Source organism: Trachypithecus francoisi, unplaced genomic scaffold (genome assembly GCF_009764315.1).
Source record: "Trachypithecus francoisi isolate TF-2019V2 unplaced genomic scaffold, Tfra_2.0 Lachesis_group11, whole genome shotgun sequence".
In the NCBI taxonomy this organism is placed as follows: Eukaryota; Metazoa; Chordata; class Mammalia; order Primates; family Cercopithecidae; genus Trachypithecus; species Trachypithecus francoisi.
In genome coordinates this window covers 106,514,987-106,538,842 of record NW_022681456.1, presented here as the reverse complement: position 1 = coordinate 106,538,842, position 23,856 = coordinate 106,514,987, and the positions used below count along the sequence as shown (strand labels likewise).

General features: G+C 37.4%; 1 protein-coding gene across 4 annotated transcripts in view; it reads right to left on the bottom strand.

The window, feature by feature from the left end:
- Window positions 1-716: 716 nt before the first annotated feature.
- The window catches only part of BCAT1 (branched chain amino acid transaminase 1), a 140,138-nt gene continuing 116,998 nt past the window's right edge, over window positions 717-23,856 (bottom strand). For 3 of the 4 annotated variants that reach the window (XM_033222673.1, XM_033222672.1, XM_033222674.1), the window contains exons 9-11: window positions 21,917-22,057; window positions 18,522-18,596; window positions 717-7,365 (exon numbers count right to left, since the gene is read on the bottom strand). In XM_033222673.1, coding sequence (XP_033078564.1) covers window positions 7,324-7,365; window positions 18,522-18,596; window positions 21,917-22,057 — 258 coding nt within the window. In that variant the 3' untranslated portion in view covers window positions 717-7,323. The remainder of the gene's footprint in view (window positions 7,366-18,521; window positions 18,597-21,916; window positions 22,058-23,856) is intronic. The other variant, XR_004439986.1, reaches the window with a different exon arrangement.

The following is a 23,856-nucleotide window of genomic DNA, read 5'->3' as shown; positions in this document are numbered from 1 at the left end:
TTGAGAGATCTGAATGAAGGCCAATATTTTCACAGGTTGACAGGGTCTGGAGAAGAGGGTCACTGAGCACTCTGACATTTTTAAGTTCAGTTTACAGTAACTCTTTGCAAAACTTTAGGTTTTGCTGCACTTCAAATCATTCGGGCAAATTATATAAAATGAATACAAAATGTGTGACCCTTGGGTAATTCTGCACTTGGCTTTATTCTCCCTTGGTGCTTTTGAGGACAATTTCTGCAAGGCCTGGTTTGGCTAAAAGGCACACATCATTGAAAATCTCTAGGCCTTTTACTTTTTAAAGTTTTTTTTATTCTAAAGCTAGTTAACCACATATAGATATACGGTGTTTATCAGTGAGGTAGATCCATTATGACAACGAATGGGAAGAAGTAATCTATTCCCCCCATTCTGTGCAAATCTCAAACAGCAAAGCTAAGTTTCACTACAGATAAATCCATAACCAGGGGAAAGGAGAATTTTTAAATGCCCATTTTTTTTTCTTGTCCAAATGTTTGAAAAAGAAACATATTTAACCTCTATCCAGTGGTATGGTTTCTGGTCTTTCTGGTGTGCTCAATTCTCTCTGTGTCATTTTGGTGTAAAAATACTATCCTACATTTACTTCCCTTGACCAGAAACCTCGGGACATCATAAAAATGTTAATTAAGCATGATTACTTCATGCATTCAACAATGCTGATTTCATGAAACCACACAAACAGGATTCTTTTGTTTTATTGATAACAGAAACTGTGCATAATTACAGATTTGATGAGGAACCTGCAAATAATAAAGAATGTGTCTATTGCCAGCAAAATACAATTATTCCACGCCCTCTCAACATACAAATATAGAGTTCTTCACACCAGATGGCTCTGGTGTAACAAAACCATTTTGAATGTTTAATTGTGCTTCGACAAAACCTTCAGAGAATGAGGTAGTTTCCTTTACCTACGATATTTTCCACATTTCCATTATTACACTTTTAGTGAGCTAAAATCCTTTTAACATAGCCTGTAAATGATCTTTCATAAAAGCCAAGCCTCATTTACAAAGTGTTTATTTCCTTCTACTCAATTTTTCTTAAAAAGAATTTCAAGAATCACTACACAGCTAAGATATTTGAGACTTGCAATGGCTGCGGTTTATCATTACAATAGCAATTGCAATCAGATTCAGATACAAGAGAACAGGTTCTAAGTTTCATAATTAAGTTGATATTCTGTTTCTAACTATAAGCTCGAATTTAAAAACTACTTCCTCAGACTACTTATTTTTCCTCAGCCACAAATAAGCGCAAATTCTTAAAAACAGTGGGTTGAGCCCCAGCTCCATGTATTAGGTAGTGAGGTATAGTGCGGGATTATTCATTGTTGTTGTCACCCCAGGAAACATTTGCAGAATTTAGAAATGCATCCAGATTTGTGAGCTTAGTTTTAAGACCTGACTCAAAATCTGCACCCTTTAAAAACTTACCGGTGAAGGACAAATTGAGGCAGATATTTACAATCCTTTCTTAACCCTGAGAATGACTTTAATGATCATACGAAACTAGTTTGAGGAAAATGCAATGTGTTATGCACATTTTAGTTAAAAACTAATATTCAACCAATTTCCAATTCAGTAAACCTTCCACCTATTAGGATAGGGAGATAGTGGTAAATGGTATCTCCAAGAGAAAAAAGTTACAATCTACTTCTCATCTAAACTTATTCTTTTATTTGGCCTCAAGAAGCTTCACGGATCTTAGAATAAAATGGTTGAAAAAATGATACAATAGATATTACTGACTATGCAATTATAAAATAAAGTCTAGTCCAAATTGATAATAATCTAAAGTGGTTTCTAGGTAACACAACCCTCAGATTATAACCTCAACGGTGTGACCTAATTCTAATATCTGATGAAGAGTTCGCTATATTTAGTCACTACCTAGCAGCATAATTTGTTTTTAGCAACTACATTGAAAGCTGAAGATCTCAATGCTTGACAGAATAAGGAAAAAGCTCCTTTGGATAACACAGAAATATGTTTTGTTCCCCCCCCCATCATTCCTTTCTTCTCTCCCTCCACTTATTCTTCCTCTGATATCACCTTTCATTAAAATTTTCTCCATAATCCAATAGGGAGCAACAGGAAACCTAGCCATTGTGATGGTCGATATGTAGAGAAAAGCCAGTGAAACTATACTTTGATTCATTCCTACACCACAGCCTGCATCAATTCTCACCATCCCAACAGTAGATTACATAAACTGAACATCACGCAACTCAAGTTATAGGTCTTATTGATTGGGTCTATTGTAGAATGAAAAATACACTCTCAGACAGAATAAGATGACTTAAAACTTCATTACTTGTATCCAGCAGATTTGAAAGGGCACTTCAAATTCTTTTCTTCTTTTTCTCCCCCATCACCCTCCACTTCAATTTTTTAGACTGATTTCATGCCTTTATCATTTACTAAAGCAAATATGTTTATATATGTCTGACCTCAGGGAATTATTTATCCACAAACACTGCTATAACTACTATACTCTGTTGATATGTTTCATTATCAACCTTCCCAAATTAAATATCCGAGAAGTCTTTTATATATGTATGCTTAAGAGAAAAAATAAATCACTTTCTTCCACCTTTGAATCTTTAAAAGGGGTTTTGGTAATGATAAAAATTTATCTCTTTCGATACATTTAAGACCTCATACTGTGCAAAATAATGGTTATATGAAAGTTACTTTCTGAATAGCTGGATCCATCACCTTCAAGCTAACGCTTTAAACAGCATGGTTCATAATAGATATTTTCTAGAAAAATTCACTCTAGGATCATTTTCTTTGTTTATATCCATATAATCTGGCTTTGCATTTAAGAAAATCAGCAAGGATGCAGTAATCCGTGGTGTTAATTTATTAGATGCACCATGACAACTCAACATTGTTTGAAAAGAACGCAGTCAACACATGTACTAGGTTGGTAGTAAACAGTAAAGAGGGAGGAGGTAATTCACACTAGATGAGCATGGTGTGAACACAACCGTATTAAGTAGTTTTGCACTAGAAGAAAGGAAGGAATTAAAGAAGGATAACGTTGCTTTAGAAATGAGATAAACTATTCATTGATTTCTTGATAAGAGATGTACTGTGGCCTTCCTTGCTTATGATTTAACTATTCTGCTATCTAACTATTGCTTTTCTAGCTACAATCAGTTCAAGTAGTAGAATACAAACTCCATGAGGGTAATGTCTATATGCCATTGATTTCCTAAAACTAACTTCCTAATCTCTATTGTTGGTCATGTCAACATTTATCAAATTAACTATTAATAGAGTCTTCATCATCTTTGCCAAGTAATAGGTAATGCTCATTGAAAAGCTGGTACCCTTTGCCTCCTTTTGGGGGGAAATATCTGGAAAATAGCTGAACAAACTGTACATGTGGCAAAACAAAGTGACAGTTGTTATAAAATGTCCACTAAAATTACCTGCTAGCATTACTACTTATAACTGAAGTTTTTACATATCCACATAAGAAGAAATCCACATTACAAGGAAACGTCCTTTGATCATTTTAGAATCAAGACGTGAAATAAGGGGTTTCTCTAACCCTTAAGTCTTCTGCCTCATTTGGTACCTCTGATGAATACTTATTGCTCTAAATGTTTTAGAAACTCTCACTCTTTGAAAGTGAACAAATACTGTTTTCTGCTGAAAATTCATCTTTCCCAATCATAAGGGGAAACCAAATATGCAACTTGAAAAAAAAAAAAAAAAGGAAACAGAATATAGTGACTGAGCACTGAGTGGGACTGGAAAAAAAAAATGAGCTTATTTTGGCAGCTGCTTGCATAGCACAATTCCCCAAAAGCAGAACTGAAACTGCAGCTTTAATAAAAAGCTCCAACAATTCTTTTGACTAAGATATACTCATTAATCGCCTTCAGGTGTTCAAGACTGCTTGGATTTGAGGCAAGCAAGATCACTTGCTTAGGCACAATTTTATGAAGCAACAAAACTCATATGGTGAAGAATTTTAACCTAAGGTGTATAATGTAGGTTTCCCATGTCTTCAAGAGAGCTCACATTGCATGTCACCATCTAGCTGATGTTCCGCTCTGCTTTCTTGCGGCTGCCTGTCTCTGCCTCTTTTTTTTTTTTTTTCTTACAGCAATCTTTTGAGAAAAGAACAGAGGATGTTTACCAGGTAGAAAACAAAACCTGATTCCCTAACAAGACTTCTCAGTCATTTGTTTCTCTTTCCCTTTTCCTCTTCCTTTGTGCTTTTGAAAACAAAGGCTACAGCAGGTGTTATAAAAGTACTCATTCCTGTACTAGAGAGAGCAGGGAACACGTCTCTGAAGCCAACTCTTCTGTTGGTGTATCATGAGTTGAATCCTTAATAAATGACCGCCACAAAGAAACTTTCTAACAGCAAATCTTTTTAGGAACTGCTCAGGTTTTGCCTTTGTCTTGATATTTCATTTTAAAATCTTGGTTTCTACCGGTGTATTTTCAAAAAAGCTGACAAATTCGGTCTGAAATGTAAAAACTGAAAAAAGTGAAAGGAAGAGAACATTGCAATATAAGTTAATCATTATCATTTTAAGTGCCACCAGTTCTGTTTATATTAATGCACATGTAAATTGCTGAATCTCATTTGATCAACCCAATTAAGCATTAAATAATTGCAGCCAATTATGCAAATATCAGCAACAATATTAATTTGTTGATCTTTTTGAGCAGATTAGCTTCACATGTTCCCAATGCTAGACTATCTTATGCCTTAAATGACCAATTAGTGTGACAATAACTAAGTCTTGAAGAATGGATAATTGCCTAGTTATAATGTGGTACTCTTACTGTATTAATCCACTGCAATTAAACAAATAGTGCACAAGGAAAAAAGATGTGCAGATGTTCCTGTTAAATCTATTTAACAAGAAAGCGTCAAGGTCAATTTCCTCTCTTATTCCTTAAATGACAATGGTGGATCATGTTCTCTGTATCAGAAGACCCACCTCCAGGTTTTAAAAACATCTATCCTTAGTTTTCACTGGGTCTGATGAAAAGGGCTTAAAAATGCTCTTAAGGTTTTATGAAAGAAATGATACACACATAATGTTCTCTAACTTTCACAATGGGCATGTCTCGCCACAATAAAAGTGGAGATGCAAAGTATAAAATGTATTCATGGCAAATAAATAATTCTCATTTCTCATAGGAATAGAAATGTAGTTACTGTGTACCACTAGACAGTTTAAATTACCTGCAACTTTTTCCCAGACTACTATATTAAGAATGAGGTCAAAGGAGTTAGCCAAAGCGAAAGCACACCCTTAGAATGCTGCTTGGGGTACACAGTGTGCAGGAGACAGTCAAGAGCACCTCAGGTCTGAAAAGAACAGCCTCTCCCAAGATTTCAGATCACCAATGAAAAGCCCCCTAAAAGATATTTTTACCATTCCTTTTCATCTTATATTTCTCGATTTTCATTTTACTATTCCTGTGTATAAAAGACCCTATGGCTAAAAGTTTTGGAAAAGAATCAAAGCTCATTTGCTATGCGTTGCTAACTGCCTCAAGGAAATTTTTCCAATGCATCAAACTTTTAGAATCCTTTTTTTTTTCCTTTCTCTGAAAAGAGAATAAAATATGCTCAGCAAGAAGAAAGTTATGAGGACTGAGGGAAACCAAAATACAATGTCTGAGAGTTGACCTTCCAAGGAAAAATGTTTTCTGTCAAGATTTAACTTTTGCTAGATAAACCAGAAAGGATACAATTTTAACTCACAGCTCCTAAACACAGAAAATATCACCCATAATAGCTCTCCCTGTATCCTAACCACTTGCTCATCAAATCTCCATTCAAAGAAAAGAGCACCTGCAACAACAGTATAAAAATCAGAGTATGCCTCTTTGTTTTCTACCAAAAAAAAAATATATATATTTCTGTAATTAACACTTAACATAAAACATTTGTCATTTCCATTTGGTTGGTATGATATCATGACCTCTCTCTAGAGCAGTGGTCCCCAACCTTTTTGGCACCAGGGACCAGTTTTGTGGGAGACAATTTTTCCACAGACTGCAGGGTGGAGGGTGGTTTCAGGATGAAACTGTTCCACCTCAGATCATCAGGCATTAGATTCTCATAAGGAGCACATAGCCTAGATCCCTTGCATGCACAGTTCACAATAGGATTTGCGCTCCTATGAGAGTCTAACGCTGCCATTGACCTGACAAGAGGTGGAGCTCAGGTGGTAATGCGAGTGATGGGAAGTAGCTGTAAATACAGATGAAGCTTCTCGTTGTCCCACCACTCACCTCCTCCTGCTGTGTGGCCTGTGGCCTGGGGGTTGAGGTCCCCTGCTCTAGGGATATATCTTCAATTCCAAGACAATTCCAACACAGTCAATATGAAATTATTTTCGTAACTGACTATGCTTCAGAGTATCTCTAATGACTTAGTAGCTCATGGAAAATAAAGACAATATCAGGTAAATCTATACAGTGTCAGAATCAATCACAAATTCTAATAAAGAGGTTTCATAATATAGAAACAAAGAAGGTACACTTCTATAGAAGCAAAATGTTCATTAATTCATTATAAAACCATTTACTGAATACCTACTATGTGTCAGCCACTGGGGATACAAAGATCTGTAAGGCACAAGACCCTCAGTCTTGTAGTCGCCTGATAGACAGCAAGCTACAATATAATGTGGAAAGGACAATGGTGGGAAATGCACTCAGGTCTTCCTAATGCATGACTATGCTCAGGCTGTGACATCAGGAAGAAGAGAGATATTTACCTTAAGATAGACTTGGAGGGCCTGCAAAAAACTGTGATGGGAGGAAATCCAGTTTTAAAAGTCTTGATTGAAAAAAAAGAAAACACTTTCCGTGGATAAAGATAGGCTGCAGGAAATGTAACCAATGAAATGTTCTCAACTTCGCTTTCAAACACACACACAAAAACTGCATTTGGTTGAGGAGCAGAATGTAACTTACATTAAAGAATAAACTACTATTTTAGTATCTGAGTGAAGTACAAAGGGAGGCACTAAATCATGGAGGAAAATCTCTTGTTATATGGCTTACATTAATATTTTTCTAGGTAAGGTAAGCTACTACTACCAAGTTACGAAACACCATTTGATGATTGCAATTCATATTCTCTGGCATGAAGAAACAATTACTCTTGAAACACACTGATACTACAAACTACATGATGCACAAGTACTAACAGGTAGCCAAAGAAATCTATCACAATTCAAATACAACAGTCTGTCCCAGTAGCATATAGTTGGTATCCTCTATTTTCCACTCAGGATAGCACAATTGTCCAGTCGCTCTCTTCTCTTCCATACTGCAAGAAAAGCAAGAAAACATGTTTCAGTACAAAAGGGCAGAAATAGCTTACAAACAAATTTAATACCACCAAGGTTACACAAAAGGTTTGCTTCTGCTTTGAACAACATTTTCACATTCAACATTTTCACATTCAAAACTGGATTAGAGAGAAAGAGAGGAAAGAGAGACACCATATAACAGATAAGATAAAAGGATACATAGGGAGTTTTTAAACAACCAAATACCTGAAAAGAATTACAAATTTTACAATTATTGCTGAAATCAAATTCATAGCTGGTATCGGTCCTTGATCTATTTAGGTACATGCCTTTTCATTATCATTTCTCATTGAGTTAGCTTGTTTAATGACTGTGACTTTTGCTGCGAAAAAGTGATCCTCAAAGTGTATTCCCAGACCAGTAGCATCAGTATCACCTGACAAGTTAAAAATGCAAATTCCCAGACCTCATCTCAGACTGAATCAGAAACTCCGGGGATGGGTTCCAGCAACCTGCGATTCAGCGAGCATCAAATGATTCTGATGTGCACTAGAGAGTGCTTCATGTTCATAAACAAAAATATGAAGTTGATAAGTCCCATGGATTTTAACAGTGACTCTGTTCTCTAAATCGAAGTTGTTCATGCTATGTTAGCATTTTTCATATTCCTTCAAAAGTTATGAAACTGTATCACAGTCAGAATTAGATTCTTTGCATCAGCAAATACTTTGGTTTAAAAGTAAGCCTGAATTTTAATAATTAAAATGAAATTAAATGAAACAGATATTCCATACATCACAAATAGAAAGCTAGTTCTATATTCATTCATTCAATCAGTCAGTCAGTCATTCAACAAAAATGCCTGTGTTTATAATAAGTTCTCACTCTATGAGCAATTATTGTAGGCCAATGTCATCACGCCAGGAGTTTTACAGGCTTATTACCTCATTTAATACTCATAGTAACTGTACACAGAAGGTACCATTATCAATCCATTTTATGGATGACAAAACTGAGTATTAGGGAGATTGAATAACTTGCTCAAGTTTGCAGTTAACAAATGGAAGAGCCCAGACCCTAACCAAAGTCTCTCTCGCAGCAAATTCCATGTTCTTGACCACCACCAAGACTGCTCTCTACCTGTTCACCAAGCCTTGTGTATTGAGACTGACTTGGAACAGATCTTTCCAACCCAGTGTAGCAGGCCACTAAATCTGTCACTACGGGTTTGCCTAAATCACTCAGACTATGTCTATTTTCACAAGAAATGGCTCCTCTAGTCCTAATTTAACTTTAGTTTAAATTAATATAAAACATCAGAATTTCTCAACTAGAAACAACGTTAATGACCATCTAAAAGGTAGGAGATGACTCAAATAAGTGGGTCTCTGGATTTTACTTCTTTACATCAGAACAATCCTACTTTTATCCATTTTGTATACTGGGATTCCAGGAATGATCTCTTTTGAAGAAAGTTCTGCTGCATAAAAATCAAGTGTAAAGAGCAATGAATTTTAATCCAAGCTTCTCATCTTACATATAAGGACACTAAGGCTCTAGGTCACCCTTAATTTTGACAAGCCCAGTTCTCTGCCTCTGTCTGATGTTCTTTCTCCTGTATCACACTGTACATGTGCTGCGTTTCTCTTTAAGACCTCAGAGAGCAGAATGTATCCAAGTGGTGAAAATACTGACAGCCAAGAATAGGTCTACTTACCACCTGGTAGTTTACATGAAAAGGGGAATAAAGGAAGTCAAATGACTGTAAGTTTTTGGCATAATCCACACCAGAAAGCATTGCCTACAGATTGTAACTGCCCACTATAGACTCTGTTGCTTCATAATGAATGCTGAATGAAACATCTTCAAATTCTACCTGATTTATGTACAATGTCAACATGACTTAAAGTAAGTCAAAATATGTGTTTTATTTTCCTTATTTGGATTCCCATTAATATATTAAACACTTTTGCCATTAATAACAATTGAGTGTCAGTGTATAGGCATTTTAGCAGATCTACAGAACTGTGATTCACGACCCCTGTCACTTCATCTTGAATTTCATCAGTTAAAGTAAATTTGCTTTCAATTAGTTGTTTTAGTTTTATAAATGATCAAAAATCAATTTTGATTATAATGACAGTCATAGGCCACATATCACTCTACAAACCTGCAAAATATGCACTAAACTTTACTCCTCTCATTCTGTAATTTATGCTTTTATGTAAAATCACAGCATTCTGAGAAGTACCCAAGAAATGTGATATTACAGGTAATTCATAATGTTTAGAACTAGGCATTTAGTAATCAAATTTTCCATTTGGCTGATGGATAATGAAATTTAATTTTTCAAGGGAAAATAATTCTAAGTAGAGATGGCAGATTTAAGCAGAAATATAAATTATATTATATTATACACTGTGTAAGTGTACACAGAGGGAGGGAAAAGAGAAAACTTGTCTTCATGGACTAGGATGTCATTATACTCTTGTCATTGTCATTACGAAACAACAGCGCAGGCTCACACCTTCAATGTTTGGTAGGGCGGCTGTAAGTTACACTTACTTAGTTTTGTTCACTGGAATCAAAGATGGTGTCAAAGCAACATGGCAAGTCAGGTCGAGCCTGTGGGACGGTATTTTGAGCCCATAGGGAAGACTCAATGAAATGTGCAGAATTTTAATCTTTTGCAAATTCCAGCTAGAACACTAAACTAAAACACGACTAATGACAAGTTCATTACCTCACATTCAAGTTACATATGGCAGATAATTTCATACGGCCTTTGCTAAATGTCTTTTACATTCAACTGAAAATTCCTGGCAGAACAAAAGCACAACCTGCATGTCATGCAGTCACTCTATGCAGCGCCAATAAAAATGTAGTCAGTGCTGCCTACCAGGTAGCAATCTGCATTCTTGCTCTAAACCCTATTGAAAGGCTGTGCAAAGCTTTGCAACCCTGTAACACGTGGAGGAGGATGTGCTGAAAACAGAAGAGGCTGGGAAGCTGGTCCAGGTACTGAGTCACACCAGGGCAATCTGGAAACAAAGTCTGTATGCACATGGAGGACAGCTTAGGACATCAGTAGGGAAAGGGGTGGAGCCTTTAACTTCTTATGTAACTAAGTCATGGAGCTGCTCCATTGAAAACAAGAAAAATACAATAACCACTAATAGTCATTTGTGCTTAGAAAACTGTGGCCACCAGTGAGAACATAGATTTTTTAAATTCTATCTGGTGACCTGCAATCAATACAGATCCTGCTCCTATCTCATTCAAGCTGCCCCTTTCCTATGCTTCAGATGTCCATCTCTGGATCTTTGCAGTCACTACTTCCTACTTTATGGAGCTTCCACAGCAGCAATGCTGGTTATTCACACATGCTCCCCATGATACCTAAAACCCAGGCTCTAGCTTTAATTTGATTATTTGTTGACAGCAGTGTCAACACGTATTTCATTTTGAAAAAAAAATCGAAATCAAGATCTCTTAAGAAATAATTTGACATTATTCAAGACCTTCCTCCCATCTCTTCTCGGAATGTGTTAATATACAAGAGCAATATATGTTTTGCTCTTCAGTATTCGTTTGGTGTTTCACTTGCCCATTCACTCCTTCAAGAAACATTACTGCACATGCATTATACCCTAGGCTCTGTGCTGAACACTGGAGGTATAAAAAGAGAATGAACAATTCAAACAGTCCGAGAGCAGAGACAAGTGCGTGACTAATTATAATGTAATTTAAAGGCCTTAGGGGAGCATCCCTGGCACTGGGAAACTGGAGGAAGAAGCAGCATTCAAGTGAGTGAATGTGTATTTGGACTGAGCGAAGGGAATATTCTTCAAGAGAAACTGAAAAGCTTCCTGAAGGAGATGAGTCATAAATTTATCCAGGTGAGCAATTTCTAGAAGGTGCAGCAAAACCTGGAGGATCAGAGAGCAGAACACAAGTGCAGAACAGAGGACCCCAAGCGGCGGAGGCAAAGATGAGTATGACGCGGAGTAACTGGAATAGTAAGGAGTTGAACAGTAGAGAAAAGAAACATGTCGACGACATGGCCAATGCTCTCCAAGTTAAGTTTGGTTAAATATAAACACAGACGTGTTTTTCTTTGTTGCTTTAAAAGAAGAAAAAGGAAAAACGAAACTTTCATTTGAAAAATTCTTCTCTTAGGAGGTATTTATAGAGCAATCTAAGACCCAGGGAGCTATGTGGACAATTAGCTAAATGGGATGAATACTTAACCTCAGAGATTATTACTCATATGCAGAAGTACAGAAGTTGAAAAGTCAAATCTGTGGTTATGAGGGAAATTTTTCCCCTGGGCCATACTGGCAAGAATCTTGAAGACTTTTTTTGGTGGCTGTTGTTCGCCTCTTCTTCAATGTATCAGAGCACTTTGTAGAAAACATTCATGCTCCCATGTAATGGTAAAAGTAATGAAATGTAAAACATGATGCAATTCTATGCTGTTTCCTTAATAATTACTGAAATTTATTTTTCTTGGAGAAACAGACAATCCAGTAGCTTGGCTGACAGCCTCAATTTGCATATGGCTTGCACTCAATATATACATTAAAGAGTTAATCAAGAACATTTACTTTAGTCACTAACATTCTGATATGGTTTGAGTTTGTGTCCCCACCCAAATCTCATTTGGAATTGTAATCCCCCATGTTGGAGGAAGGGCCTGGTGTCAGGTAATTGGATCATGGGAGCAAACCTCCCCTTGCTGTTCTCATGATAGTGAGTGAGTTCTAAGGAGATCTGCTTGTTTTAAAAAGTGAGTGGCACCTCCCACCCTCACTCTCCTCCTCCTGTTCCCACCATGTAATACGTACTGGCTTCCCCTTTGCCTTCTGCCATGACTGTAAGTTTCCTGAGGCTTCCCTAGCCATGTCTCCTGTATGGCCTGCAGAACTAAGAGTCAATAAAACCTCTTTTCTTTACAAACTACCCAGTCTCAGGTAGTTCGTTATAGCAGTATGAGAACAGACTAATACACATCTTTTTGGCTTCTCTAATCTTACTTTTAAAAATGTTCTTTCTGAGAACTGTGGTAATGGTTTCCCATCTTACCCCAAAAGTGTGTGTTTGGGCTTCTCTTTCAGTCACTTTCAGGTTTGAATGCATATAGTTTGTCACCATTTCAATTTTGATGAGTTGCATTTCTGCATTTGCCTCCTAGAGTTTCCTTCCTCAGTGAAAGCTTCATGATTATGTCTTCCAAATACCTCCACTTAGACCTTTATTCCAATTGCAACTCAATAGAGTTCAATTTTTCTCAGCCCAGAGACTATGTTTTCCTTTTCTATTAATCCTTTAAGCCAAATCAAATAAGTTTACATTTCCTTCCTTCCTTCTTTCCTTCCCTCCCTCCCTCCCTCCTTCATTTCAAGACAGGGTCTCTTTCTACAGTGAAGGCTGGAGTGGAGTGCTGTGGCACAATCATAGCTCACTGCAGCCTAATATTCCTGGCCTCAAGTGTTCCTCCTGCCCCAGCCTCCCAAGTAGCTGGAACTACAGGTGTGTACTACCATACTTGCTAATTTTTTTGGTTGTTTTGTGGAGACTGGGTCTTACTATGTTGCCTAGGCTGGTCTTGAGGTACTAGCCTCAAGTAATGTTGCTGCGTCAGCCTCCCCAAGTTTTGGGATTACAGGAATGAGCTATCACGCCCACCTAAATTTTCTTATTTCATACAATCTCCAAGAGGTAACCCTGAAATCTTATTTGGTGTATTACCTGCTACAGAATGTACACTTTGTTCAAGAAAATACTGTACAATTTGATCAGGAAAACTTTCCAAAAGGGTCTTTCTTTCTTATCACTATGGGCACACTTCTCTTAAAAATTTCTAAACTCCTAATTTTAAAAATTTTAATTAAGATAAAATACACATATATAATTTACCATCTGTACAATTTTTAAGTGTTCAGTTTAATGGTGGTAATAAATACATTTATATATTCTTGGTTTTTTTTTTTTTTTCCTTTATCTTCTCCTTCCCACTCCCCTTCTCGGCCTCTGGTAACCTCTAGTCCACTCTGTCTTCATGGGATTCACTTATTTAGCACCTGCATGAGAACCTGTAATATTTGTCTTTTGGTCCCTGGTTTATTTCACTTAACAAAATGACCTCCAGTTCCATATATATTGCTGCAAATGACAGGATTTCATTCTTTTTCATGGCTGAATAGTACTCCATTGTGTATATATATGCCACATTCTCTTTATCCATTCATCTGTTGATAGACATTTAGGTTAATTCCTTATCTTGGCTATTGTGAATTCTATCGCAATAGACACCAGAGTGCAGATATCTCTTTGATATACTGATTTTTTTTTTCTTTTGGATATATACCAAGTAGTAGAATTGCTGGATCACATGGAAGTTCTAGTTCTACTTTTAGTTTTTGAGGACCCTCCATACTGTTCTCCATAGTGGCTGTACTATCTACATTTCAACCAACAATATATGACGGTTCGCTTTCTCCACATCCTCTCAGCATCTGTTATTGCCTGTTTTTTTCAATACAAGCCATTTTAACTGGGGCAAGTGGGTTTTACATTGTGGTTTTGCTTTGTATTTCTCTGATGATTAGTGATGTTGCACATTTTTTCATGTACCTGCTGGCCATTTGTATGTCTTCTTTTGAGAAACGTCCATTCAGATCTTTTATCCATTTTAAATCAAATTTTTTTTTCTATTGTCTGTTTAGGTCTCATGCCCATTTTAAAACCATATCACTAGATTTTTCCTATACAGTTGTTTGAGGTCCTTATAGATTCTGGTTATTAATCCCTTGTCAGATAGATAGTTTGCAAATATTTTCACCCATTCTTTGGGGAGTCTATTCCCTTTGTGGATTGTTTTCTTTGCTGTGCAGAGGCTTTTCAGCTTGATATAATCCCAATTGCCTATATTTGCTTTGATAGACTATGCTTTTCCAGGTCTTACATAAGAAATCTTTGCTGGTCAGGGACAGTGGCTCATGCTAGTAATCTCAGCACTTTGGGAGGCTGAGACGGGAGGATCCCTTGAGTTCAGGAGTTTGAGATCAGTCTGGGCAAGATGGTGAGACTCCATCTCTACAAAAAATTTAAAAATTAGTGGAATGTGGTGGCATGCACCTGTGGTTCTAGCATGGGAAGCCAAGGTGGGAGAATTGCTTGAGCCTGGGAAGTCGAGGCCACAGTGAGCCAGGTTCATGCCACTACACTCCAGCCTGAGTGACAGAATGGTCTTTGCTCAGACCAATGTCCTGAAGCATTTCCTCAACATTTTCTTCAAGTAATTTCACACTTTCAGGTCTAAGATTCAAGTCATTAATATACTTTCATTTCTGTATATGGCAAGAGAAGGGAATCTAGTTTCATTTTTCTGCATATAATTATCCAATTTTCCCAGCACCATTTATTGAAAAGGCTGTCTTCCCCATTATAGTTCTTGGCACCTTTGTCAAAGATGAGTTGGTTGTAAACATGTGGACTTAGGTATCTGGGTTCTCTATTCTGTCCCATTGGTCTACTATGTCTGTTTTTATATCAGGACTATGCTGTTTTGGTTATTTTAGTTTTATAATAAATTTTGAAGTAAGGTAGTGTGGTGATTCTAACTTTGTTCTTTTTGCTCAAATTGCTTTGGCTATTTGGGGTCTTTTGTAGTTCCGTACACATTTTAGGATTGTTTTTTCTATTTCTGTGAAAAAAGTCATCAGTATTTTAATAGGGATCTGTAAATTGCTTTGGGTAGTATTGTCATTTCAACAAAATTAATTCTTCCAATCCATGAACATGGAATATCTTTCCACTTTTGTGGGTTTTCTTCAATTTTTTAAATCACAGTTTTACAGTTTTCCTTGTATAGATCTCTCATGTCTTTGGTTAGATTGATTCCTAGGTATTTCATCCTTTTTGTAGCTATTATAAATGGAATTGCTTTCTTGATTTCTTTTTCAGATTGTTCACTGTTAGCCTGCATAAATTCTACTGATTTTTGCATGTTGATTTTATATCCTGCAACTTTACTGAATTCACTTATCAGTTCTCCAAGTTTTTTGGGGGAGTCTTTAGGTTTTTCTAGGTGTAAGATAATGTCATCTGCTAAGAAGGCTAATTTAACTTCTTCTTTTCTAATTTGGATGCCCTTTATTTATTTTTCCTGCCTATTTGCCCTGGCCTCTAAACTCCTATTTTGGAAAAAGGCTTTCATGTAATCTAGCCAATTATGTATTTTTTTTTTTGTTCTATTTATGTTGTTTATTTGAGCAAAACTGTAATAATTTATTATTTTCAGATTTACTCAGGCAACCTTAAAAAAATTAAAATGCCTAAGCCATCCAAGCAGAAATTTTTATTAGCTACTCTTCAAATTACTTTTAATTGTTGCTGTGTACAAAGGTAGAAAACAACTCTGACTAAATTTTATTTCTTCCAATATTAAGATATTCCTTTACTTAGCTGACAGAAAATCCTCACAGAAAACCTTTTCTGGAGAGCAGAAGTATGGCAGTTCATTGATTAAAAAACCACAATCAAGGCCAGGTGTGGTGGCTCATGTCTATAATCTCAGCACTTTGGGAGGCCAAGGCGGGCAAATCACTTGAGGCTAGGAGTTTGAGACCAGCCTGGCCAACATAGCAAAACCTCGACTCTACTAAAAATATAAAATTTAGCCAGGCATGGTGGTGCACACCTGTAATCCCAGCTACATGGAAGGCTGAGGCATGAGAATCACTTGAACCTAGGACGGAGGGGCTGCAGTGATCTGAGATTGTGTAAGATTCTGTCTCAAAAAAAAAAAAAAACACAGAAACAAAAACACACAATCATTCTTTCTTTTTTTTTTTTTTTTTTTTTTTTTTTTTTTGAGGCGGAGTCTCGCTCTGTCGCCCGGACTGGAGTGCAGTGGCCAGATCTCAGCTCACTGCAAGCTCCGCCTCCTGGGTTTCCGCCATTCTCCTGCCTCAGCCTCCCAAGTAGCTGGGACTACAGGCGCCCGCCACCTCGCCCGGCTAGTTTTTGTATTTTTAGTAGAGACGGGGTTTCACCGTATTAGCCAGGATGGTCTCGATCTCCTGACCTCGTGATCCGCCCGTCTCGGCCTCCCAAAGTGCTGGGATTACAGGCTTGAGCCACCGCGCCCGGCCCATTCTTTCTTTTTAATACTGTAAATTTGGCGGAAAACTTGCTGAGTAAGTCTCTTTTAAAACTGCCTTTTAAGCGCTCTTTTAAATTTTTTATTTTTATTTTATTTCCTTTTTTTTAGGGGAAGTTTCTCACTATGTTGTCTAGGCTAGTCTTGAACACCTGGCCTCAAGTGATCCTCCTACCTCGGCCTCCCAGAGTGTTGGGATTATAGGTGTGAGCCACTGTGCCCAGCCAGAAATGCCATTTTTATCACTACCCAAGGACCTCCGTTGCTCTCTGGAGGTCTGTTACATTCTCAACCACCTTTAAGTTTCGCTTAGTTTCATGACTCAGTGCCATCTGACATCACTCAAATGACCAAACTTTGTCTTACTTTTCAATGTAAGTCTCAGGCCCTCTTAGATAATTTTACTAATTGACAAGGATAGTAACTGGGTTCAACAGAATCCTCTAACTGGTGAAATGCTTGCAAATTACAGAATAATCTCTTTTCCAAGTAGCCCAGTGTTATCTGGTATTTAGCATGCCTACTTAACAGCCTGATGAGACATTACTGTAGGTTGTTGCTCAGACAAAAGACAGGCAAAACAAAGTTAGCAGTATGAAAAAATAGACATGAATACCCTTTGATCCCAGAGATTTATCCTCAGGAAATAATCGAAGATGTACTGTTCATAATAGTGAAAAATAAACATTGCCAACAGTAAATGTTCAATAATAATTTTTTAAAAACATTATGGTATATCTATATAATGGAATTCAATTAAACTTTATAAATTGTGTTGGAGAAAACTACTTATTGATATAAAAAAGCAAAGCATTTATTAAGTGAAAAAACATGTAACAAAATTATGTGCAATAGGATCCCATTTTGTTAGGAAAAAGTAACTATCTAAAAGTATACTGGCTGGGCATGGTGGCTCATGGCTGTAATCCCAGAACTTTGGGAAGCCGAGGCGGGTGGATCACCTGAGGTCAAGAGTTCAAGACCAGCCTGGCCAATAAGGCAAAACCTCATCTCTATTAAAAATACAAAAATTTGCCAGGAATGGTGGCATTGAGACCTGTGATCCCAGCTACTCAGGAGGCTGAGGCAGAAAAATTGCTTGAACCCAGGAGGTGGAGGTTGCAGTGAGCTGAGTTCACGCCACTGTACTCCAGCCTGGATGACACAGTGAGACTTTGTCTCAAAAATAAATAAATAAATAAAGTATATAAATGCTTACAAATTATTGAAGGCTAAGACATCAAAAATTGGCAGGGCACAGTGGCTCACGCCTGTAATCCCAACACTCTAAGAGGCCAAGGCAGGTGGATTACCTTAGGTCAGGAGTTCGAGACCCGCCTGGCCAACATGATGAAATCCCTTCTCTACTAAAAACACAAAAATTAGCTGGGCGTGGTGGTGCACACCTATAATCCCAGCTACTCGGGAGGCTGAGGCAGGAGAATTGCTTGAACCCGGGAGGCACAGGTTGCAGTGAGCCAAGATCATGCCACTAGTACTCCAGCCTGGGCAACAAGAGTGAGACTCCATCTCAAAAATAAAAATACAGCAAAAATTAACAGTGATTATATCTCAGTGTTGGAATCACATGCACTGTAATTTTCTTCCTGAAATTTCTTCTACTTTCAATTTTTTTCTTGCTTTTGTTTTTTTTTTTAACAAAAGTTATGTTATACTTCTTAATGGGATTTTTAAATGTTACCAAAATTTACATCTATTTTTTAATGTTGAGTAATGTGGAGTCCTGAACAATATTTTCTTTCTTTTTTAAAAGCATACATCTTCTTTCCCACTTCTGCTTTGCTCATGGCCACATATTGTGTTGGGAATATCTTCCTTAAATTTAACTTATTGATCTCGAATTGTAATATTTACTCCTCTTCATAGAAATATAATTTAGTTGTAAGCTCTGACAGAAATAAGGTGACATGAAAAGAAAAGAGAAGAGAGGAAAAGAAAGAAAATAAAATAAAACAAAAGAAAAAAGAAAAGAAAAGAAATCTTTACCTGGATATCAGTTAATTTGCTCAAGATGCGGCTTGCCAGCTTAGGACCATTCTCCATAGTCGGAATGTGTATTGTCTACAAAAGAAAGGGAAACGAGATAATGTGAGGGTATTCATGTATATGGTGATAACAGATAAGACACTTAAGCAATTCTGCTAAATTCTGTACCTAAAATAGTGGCTAAACTTAAAGAACTCTACCTCTTCCAAGATTCTGAGAATCTGTGAGGATGAATGATTGTCTTCTAGATATTAACTCTCTGGCAGGAATGAGAACTCAAAGATAATTTGCCAAAATGTAATGCAAGTCATTCTGGGAGCATAAATTAAAGCGAGTCTATGACTTCAGAAAAGGGGCTTCTACACCCATCTCTGGCCCACGCTAAACTTCTGGGGCCACTACCTCCACAATATTGGATAGCATGATTAAATGCGTGGCTGAAAGAGATTTCATGCTTCTAATTTGTATCTGAGTCATGCCTACTCATGCCTTGCTGGCTTGCAGGTTTTGATAGTTTGATTTTAGGAGATAGTCTGTGCTCTCAAACACTTTTCATGTTATACCCTTTAGTATAACAGGATAATTAGATATACTTTTTGGCTATAAATGCTTCCTAAGCCAGGACCATTAAAATTATGCTAAACTTTATAAACTTCTTATTTCTAGAAGTGAAATAAGAATTAAACTTAAAAAAAAAACTCTGGCCTAATGACAACTTCAGTGGATTGATCACATTACCTTGATGCTACCATAGCAAGATATTAAACAGTAGCATTATTATCAATGTAAGTATTGACATAAAACAGAATTGTGGGGAAAAGAAAGAAAGATCAGCCTGTTACTGTGTCTCTATAGAAGGAAGTAGACATAAGAGACTCCATTTGGTTATGTATTTGAGATGCTGTTAATCTGTGACCCTACTCCCAACCTTGTCCTTGCAAGAGACATGTGCTGTGGTGACTCAAGGCTTAATGGATATTGTGCTGTGCAGGATGTGTCTTTGTTAAACAAGTACCTGAAGGCAGCTTGCTGGTTAAAAATCCTGCCCGTCCCTGGGCAATGGAACATCTCGGTGTAAAACCCATTGTGTGCTTTGTTTACTGAGCAAGGAGAAAACCGCCTTTAGGAATAAGGTGGGGCTTGCTGGAGCAATGCTGCTAAAAGGTTTAAGGAGAGTTTGCATATGCATCTCAAGGCACAGCATTTTCCTTTAAACTTATTCATGTCACAGGGATTTTTGTTCATATGTCTTACTGCTGATTTCCTCCCTACAATGATCCTATTGTCCTGCCACTCCTTTATCTTTTTGATGGTAGAGATAATTATCAATAAATACTAAGGGAACTCAGAGACCGGTGCCCGCGTGGGTCCTCTGTAAGCTGAGCGCCGGTCCCCTGGGCCCCGCTTTTCTTTCTCTATACTTTGTCTCTGTGTCTTATTTCTTTTCTCAAGTCTCTCATTCCACCTAACGAGAAACACCCACAGGTGTGGAGGGGCAGGCCACCCCTTCACAGAATAATTCTTCTCTCATGAAATAGTCAATGTGTAGATGCAATTATGTCAAGAGCAATCCCTTAAAAGCAAGTTCTAAAACCTCAACAAATGAAGCAGCCACTATTAAAGTCAGAGGAGTTGAGTAAAACTCCAATTAGTTGAGGGAAAATAACTGTAAAGTAAAATTTGAAAACCAGTAGAATTTGCATTTACGGTTGACACTTGAACAACATGGGTTTGAACTACACAAGTTCACTTATACATGGACTCTCTTCTGCCTCTGCCACTCCTAAAACAGTAAGACCAATGCCTCCTCCTCCTCAGCCTACTCAACATGATAGACAATGAGGATGAAGACCTTCATGATGATCCACTTCCACATAATGAATATTAAACATATTTTCCCTTCCCCATGATTTTCTTAACTTACTTTATTGTAAGAATACATATATAACATATATAATACACAAAATATGTGCCAATCGACTGTTTTTGTTATTGATAAGGCTTCTGGTCAACAGTAGGCTACTAGTAGTTAAGTTTTGGGGGAGTCAAAAGTTATATGTGGGCAGGGCATGGTGACTCACGCCTGTAATGCCAGTACTTTGGGAGGCCAAGGCAGGTGGATCACTTGAACTCAAGAGTTTGAGACCAGCCTGTGCAACATCTTGAAACCCCGTCTCTACAAAAAATACTAAAATTAGCCAGGTGTGGTGGTGCACACCTGTGGTCCCAACTACTTGGGAGGCTGAGGTGGGAGGATTGCTTGAGCTTGGGAGGTGGAGGTTGCAGTGAGCCGAGATTGTGCCCTTGCACTCCAGCATGGGTGACAGAGAAAGACCCTGTCTTAAAAAAAAAAAAAAGTTATATGTGGGTTTTTCAACTGTATGGGGGTTGACACCCCTAACCTCTGTGTTGTTCAAGGATCCACTGTAATATGAATAATTTAAGCCGGTTCACATTATAATAATAATACTTACAAGCTTTTAAGTTATAAAGTTAGATGCCAATGTTAATCATAAGTATTGGAGCTTTGTTATAAAGTGGAAAGCAAAACAATTTGACAAGAAAACAAAAGTATGGCTCATATAAAATCAGACTAATTTACTAAGAGGAAAATATTTCTTCCTACCAAATCCTCAAATTCCTTTTGTAAGATTTTAGTAAATGCACCAGGTTTGCCAATAAATAATTCTTGTGAAGTGATCTACTTATTATTAACAATAACAGCATTAATAATAAAAAATCAAGGAATTGACCATTCAAATGCACTTTCCATAACTATTTACCATTTCTAATCCAGTAGTTTTGAAGTACTTTTGTTAACCAGAAACTGAAATGTAACTATCTATAGAGCCTTCCTTAGTGCACTGGTAGGAAGAAAAAGAGAAGAGTAGAAGACTATTGGCATAGCTCCAATCCCGACATTTAGGTAAGACAGATATTACACGTGTCCAAGGACAAAACTAACTTCCCACTATGTTTGGGCTTACATTAAATCACTGGAAACATAGTAGATATATGCTAATACAGTTTCATCTGGATAAATTGTCCCAGTTATTTTTTTTGGTAATGCCAAGTTAAACAACAACAAAAAACCTAGCAGAGTGCAGTGGTGCACTCCTGTAACCTCAGCAACTCAGGAGACTGAAGCAGAAGGATTGCTTGAGCCCATGAGTTTGAGGCTGCAGTGAGCTATGATCATACCAGTGAATAGCCACTGCACTCCAGCCTGGGCAACATAGCAAGACTCCCTCTCTTTACAACAAAGAAAAACAACAATGACGACAAAACTTTTGCACCTTGGGTCTGGGTCCAAATGCAATTTTATTCATACACTTAAATTAAATGTAATTTAATGTGACTGGAAATGATAGGAAGTGAGGAAATCCTTGTCGTACCTCGCCTTTAAACAGTATATCAGAAACCGGGCAAACAACACAGGCTGTACCAGAGCCAAACATCTCCCTCACTCTGTTCCCCTCCAGGGCAGTTGTCAAGTCATCCATGGTGAGGTATCTCTCTGACACCTTAAATTCACCCTGCATGGAATATAAAAAAATAACAAGTATATTTTAAAGGAAAAGGCATGTAAAACAATTGCCAATACTTATGGTTCTGCTTAACATTCTGATTGCACTTAGACAAGGTCATAACCATCCTTCAAGGGAAAGCTGGAAGGGGCACACCATCTTATCAGTGAACACATTGAGGTGTTAAGGAACCTACTGCAAGGTCACAGATTTATATACGAGATTATCAGAATATAAAATATAAGATTACCACAAGACACATGGTATACTTTAACATATGCCTCCTTTTTTGCCTTCTTATTTTTAAACTTGTATAAAGCCTTACAATATTGATGCATCCCAAGAGCTGTTTGATGCATGCTCTATGCTAATAGTGTCCTAGGCTGGGCGCGGTGGCTCACGCCTGTAATCTCTGCAGTTTGGGAGGCTGAGGCAAGCGGATTACTTGAGGTCAGGAGTTTGAGATCAGCCTGGCCAACCTGGTGAAACCCTGTCTCTACTAAAAATACAAAAATTAGCCAGGCGTGGTGGCAGGTGCCTGTAATCCCAGTTACTCAGGAGGCTAAGGCAGGAGAATCGCTTGAACCCAGGAGGCAGAGGTTGCAGTGAACCAAGATCATGCCACTGCTCTCTAGCCTGGGTAACAGAGCGAGACTCTGTCAAAAACATAAAACAAACAAAACAAAACAAAATCAGTGTCTTAAACCCTACTTTACCATAAAGGAGAACAATGTATTATGTAATATTAATAATTATAGCTACCATTTATCAAGCACCTGGTATTATGCCAAGTTCTATAATTTTAGGGTAAGTACTATCATCCCCATTTTACAGATGAGGAAACTAAGATTCAAGGAGGTTGAAGGGCATCTCCAGGGCCACAAAGGAAGTAAATGACAGAAACTCAATTTGAACCCAGGTCTGATCTGATTGGCTCCAAATCTGGTACTCTTTCTACCTTGGTTTTTGTTTTGTTTTGTTTTTTGTTTTTGTTTTTTTGTTTTTTTGAGACGGGGTATTGCCCTATCACCCAGGCTGGAATGCAGTGGCATAATCTTGGCTCACTGCAGCCTCGACCTCCCAGGCCCAAGTGATCCTCCTGTCTCAGTCTCCTGAGTAACTGGGACCACAGGTGTGTGCTGCCATGCCCAACTAGCTTTTATTTTTTATATTTTATTTTGTAGAGATGGGGGTCTCCCTATGTTGCCCAGGCTGGGCTCATGTGATCTTCCCACCTCAGCCTCCCAAAGTGCTGAGATTATAGTTGTGAGCCACTGTGGACGGCTTACCTATGTCTTTTACGGAATAAAGAACAGATTGAGTTCAAATATCTGAAATACTCATGATTTTTAAACATTGAATGTATATTTGGACTTTACTTGAGAAATTGTATTGTGTGTATTTTTTTCCTAATATGACTAACAGTTGACTTTACAGTGACAATTCTCTTTCAGTATCACATTTGGTTGATTTTCATCATGGAATTAGTGGTATAACCTCACTGACTTCTGCCAAAGTGTCTGAATATATTCTTTGCTCAAGGATAGGAAACGGGAAAAAGAAAAATCTTGATCCTTTTAAGCTATCTGTTTAAACTGTCTGTTTAATTCTCATTCTTTTACCTCAGTGGTTCAATTTCACAGTTTGTCAACAAGTTATTTGAATAAAGGGCAACAAAAAACAGAGAGGTTTAAAAAAATAAGATGAGTATTTTTTTAATTTATAAACCCACAAGAGATAAAAATGGAAATCAAAGCTCTTGGAAATATTCAAAATATTTTGAAAATATTCAAAATATTTGAATATTT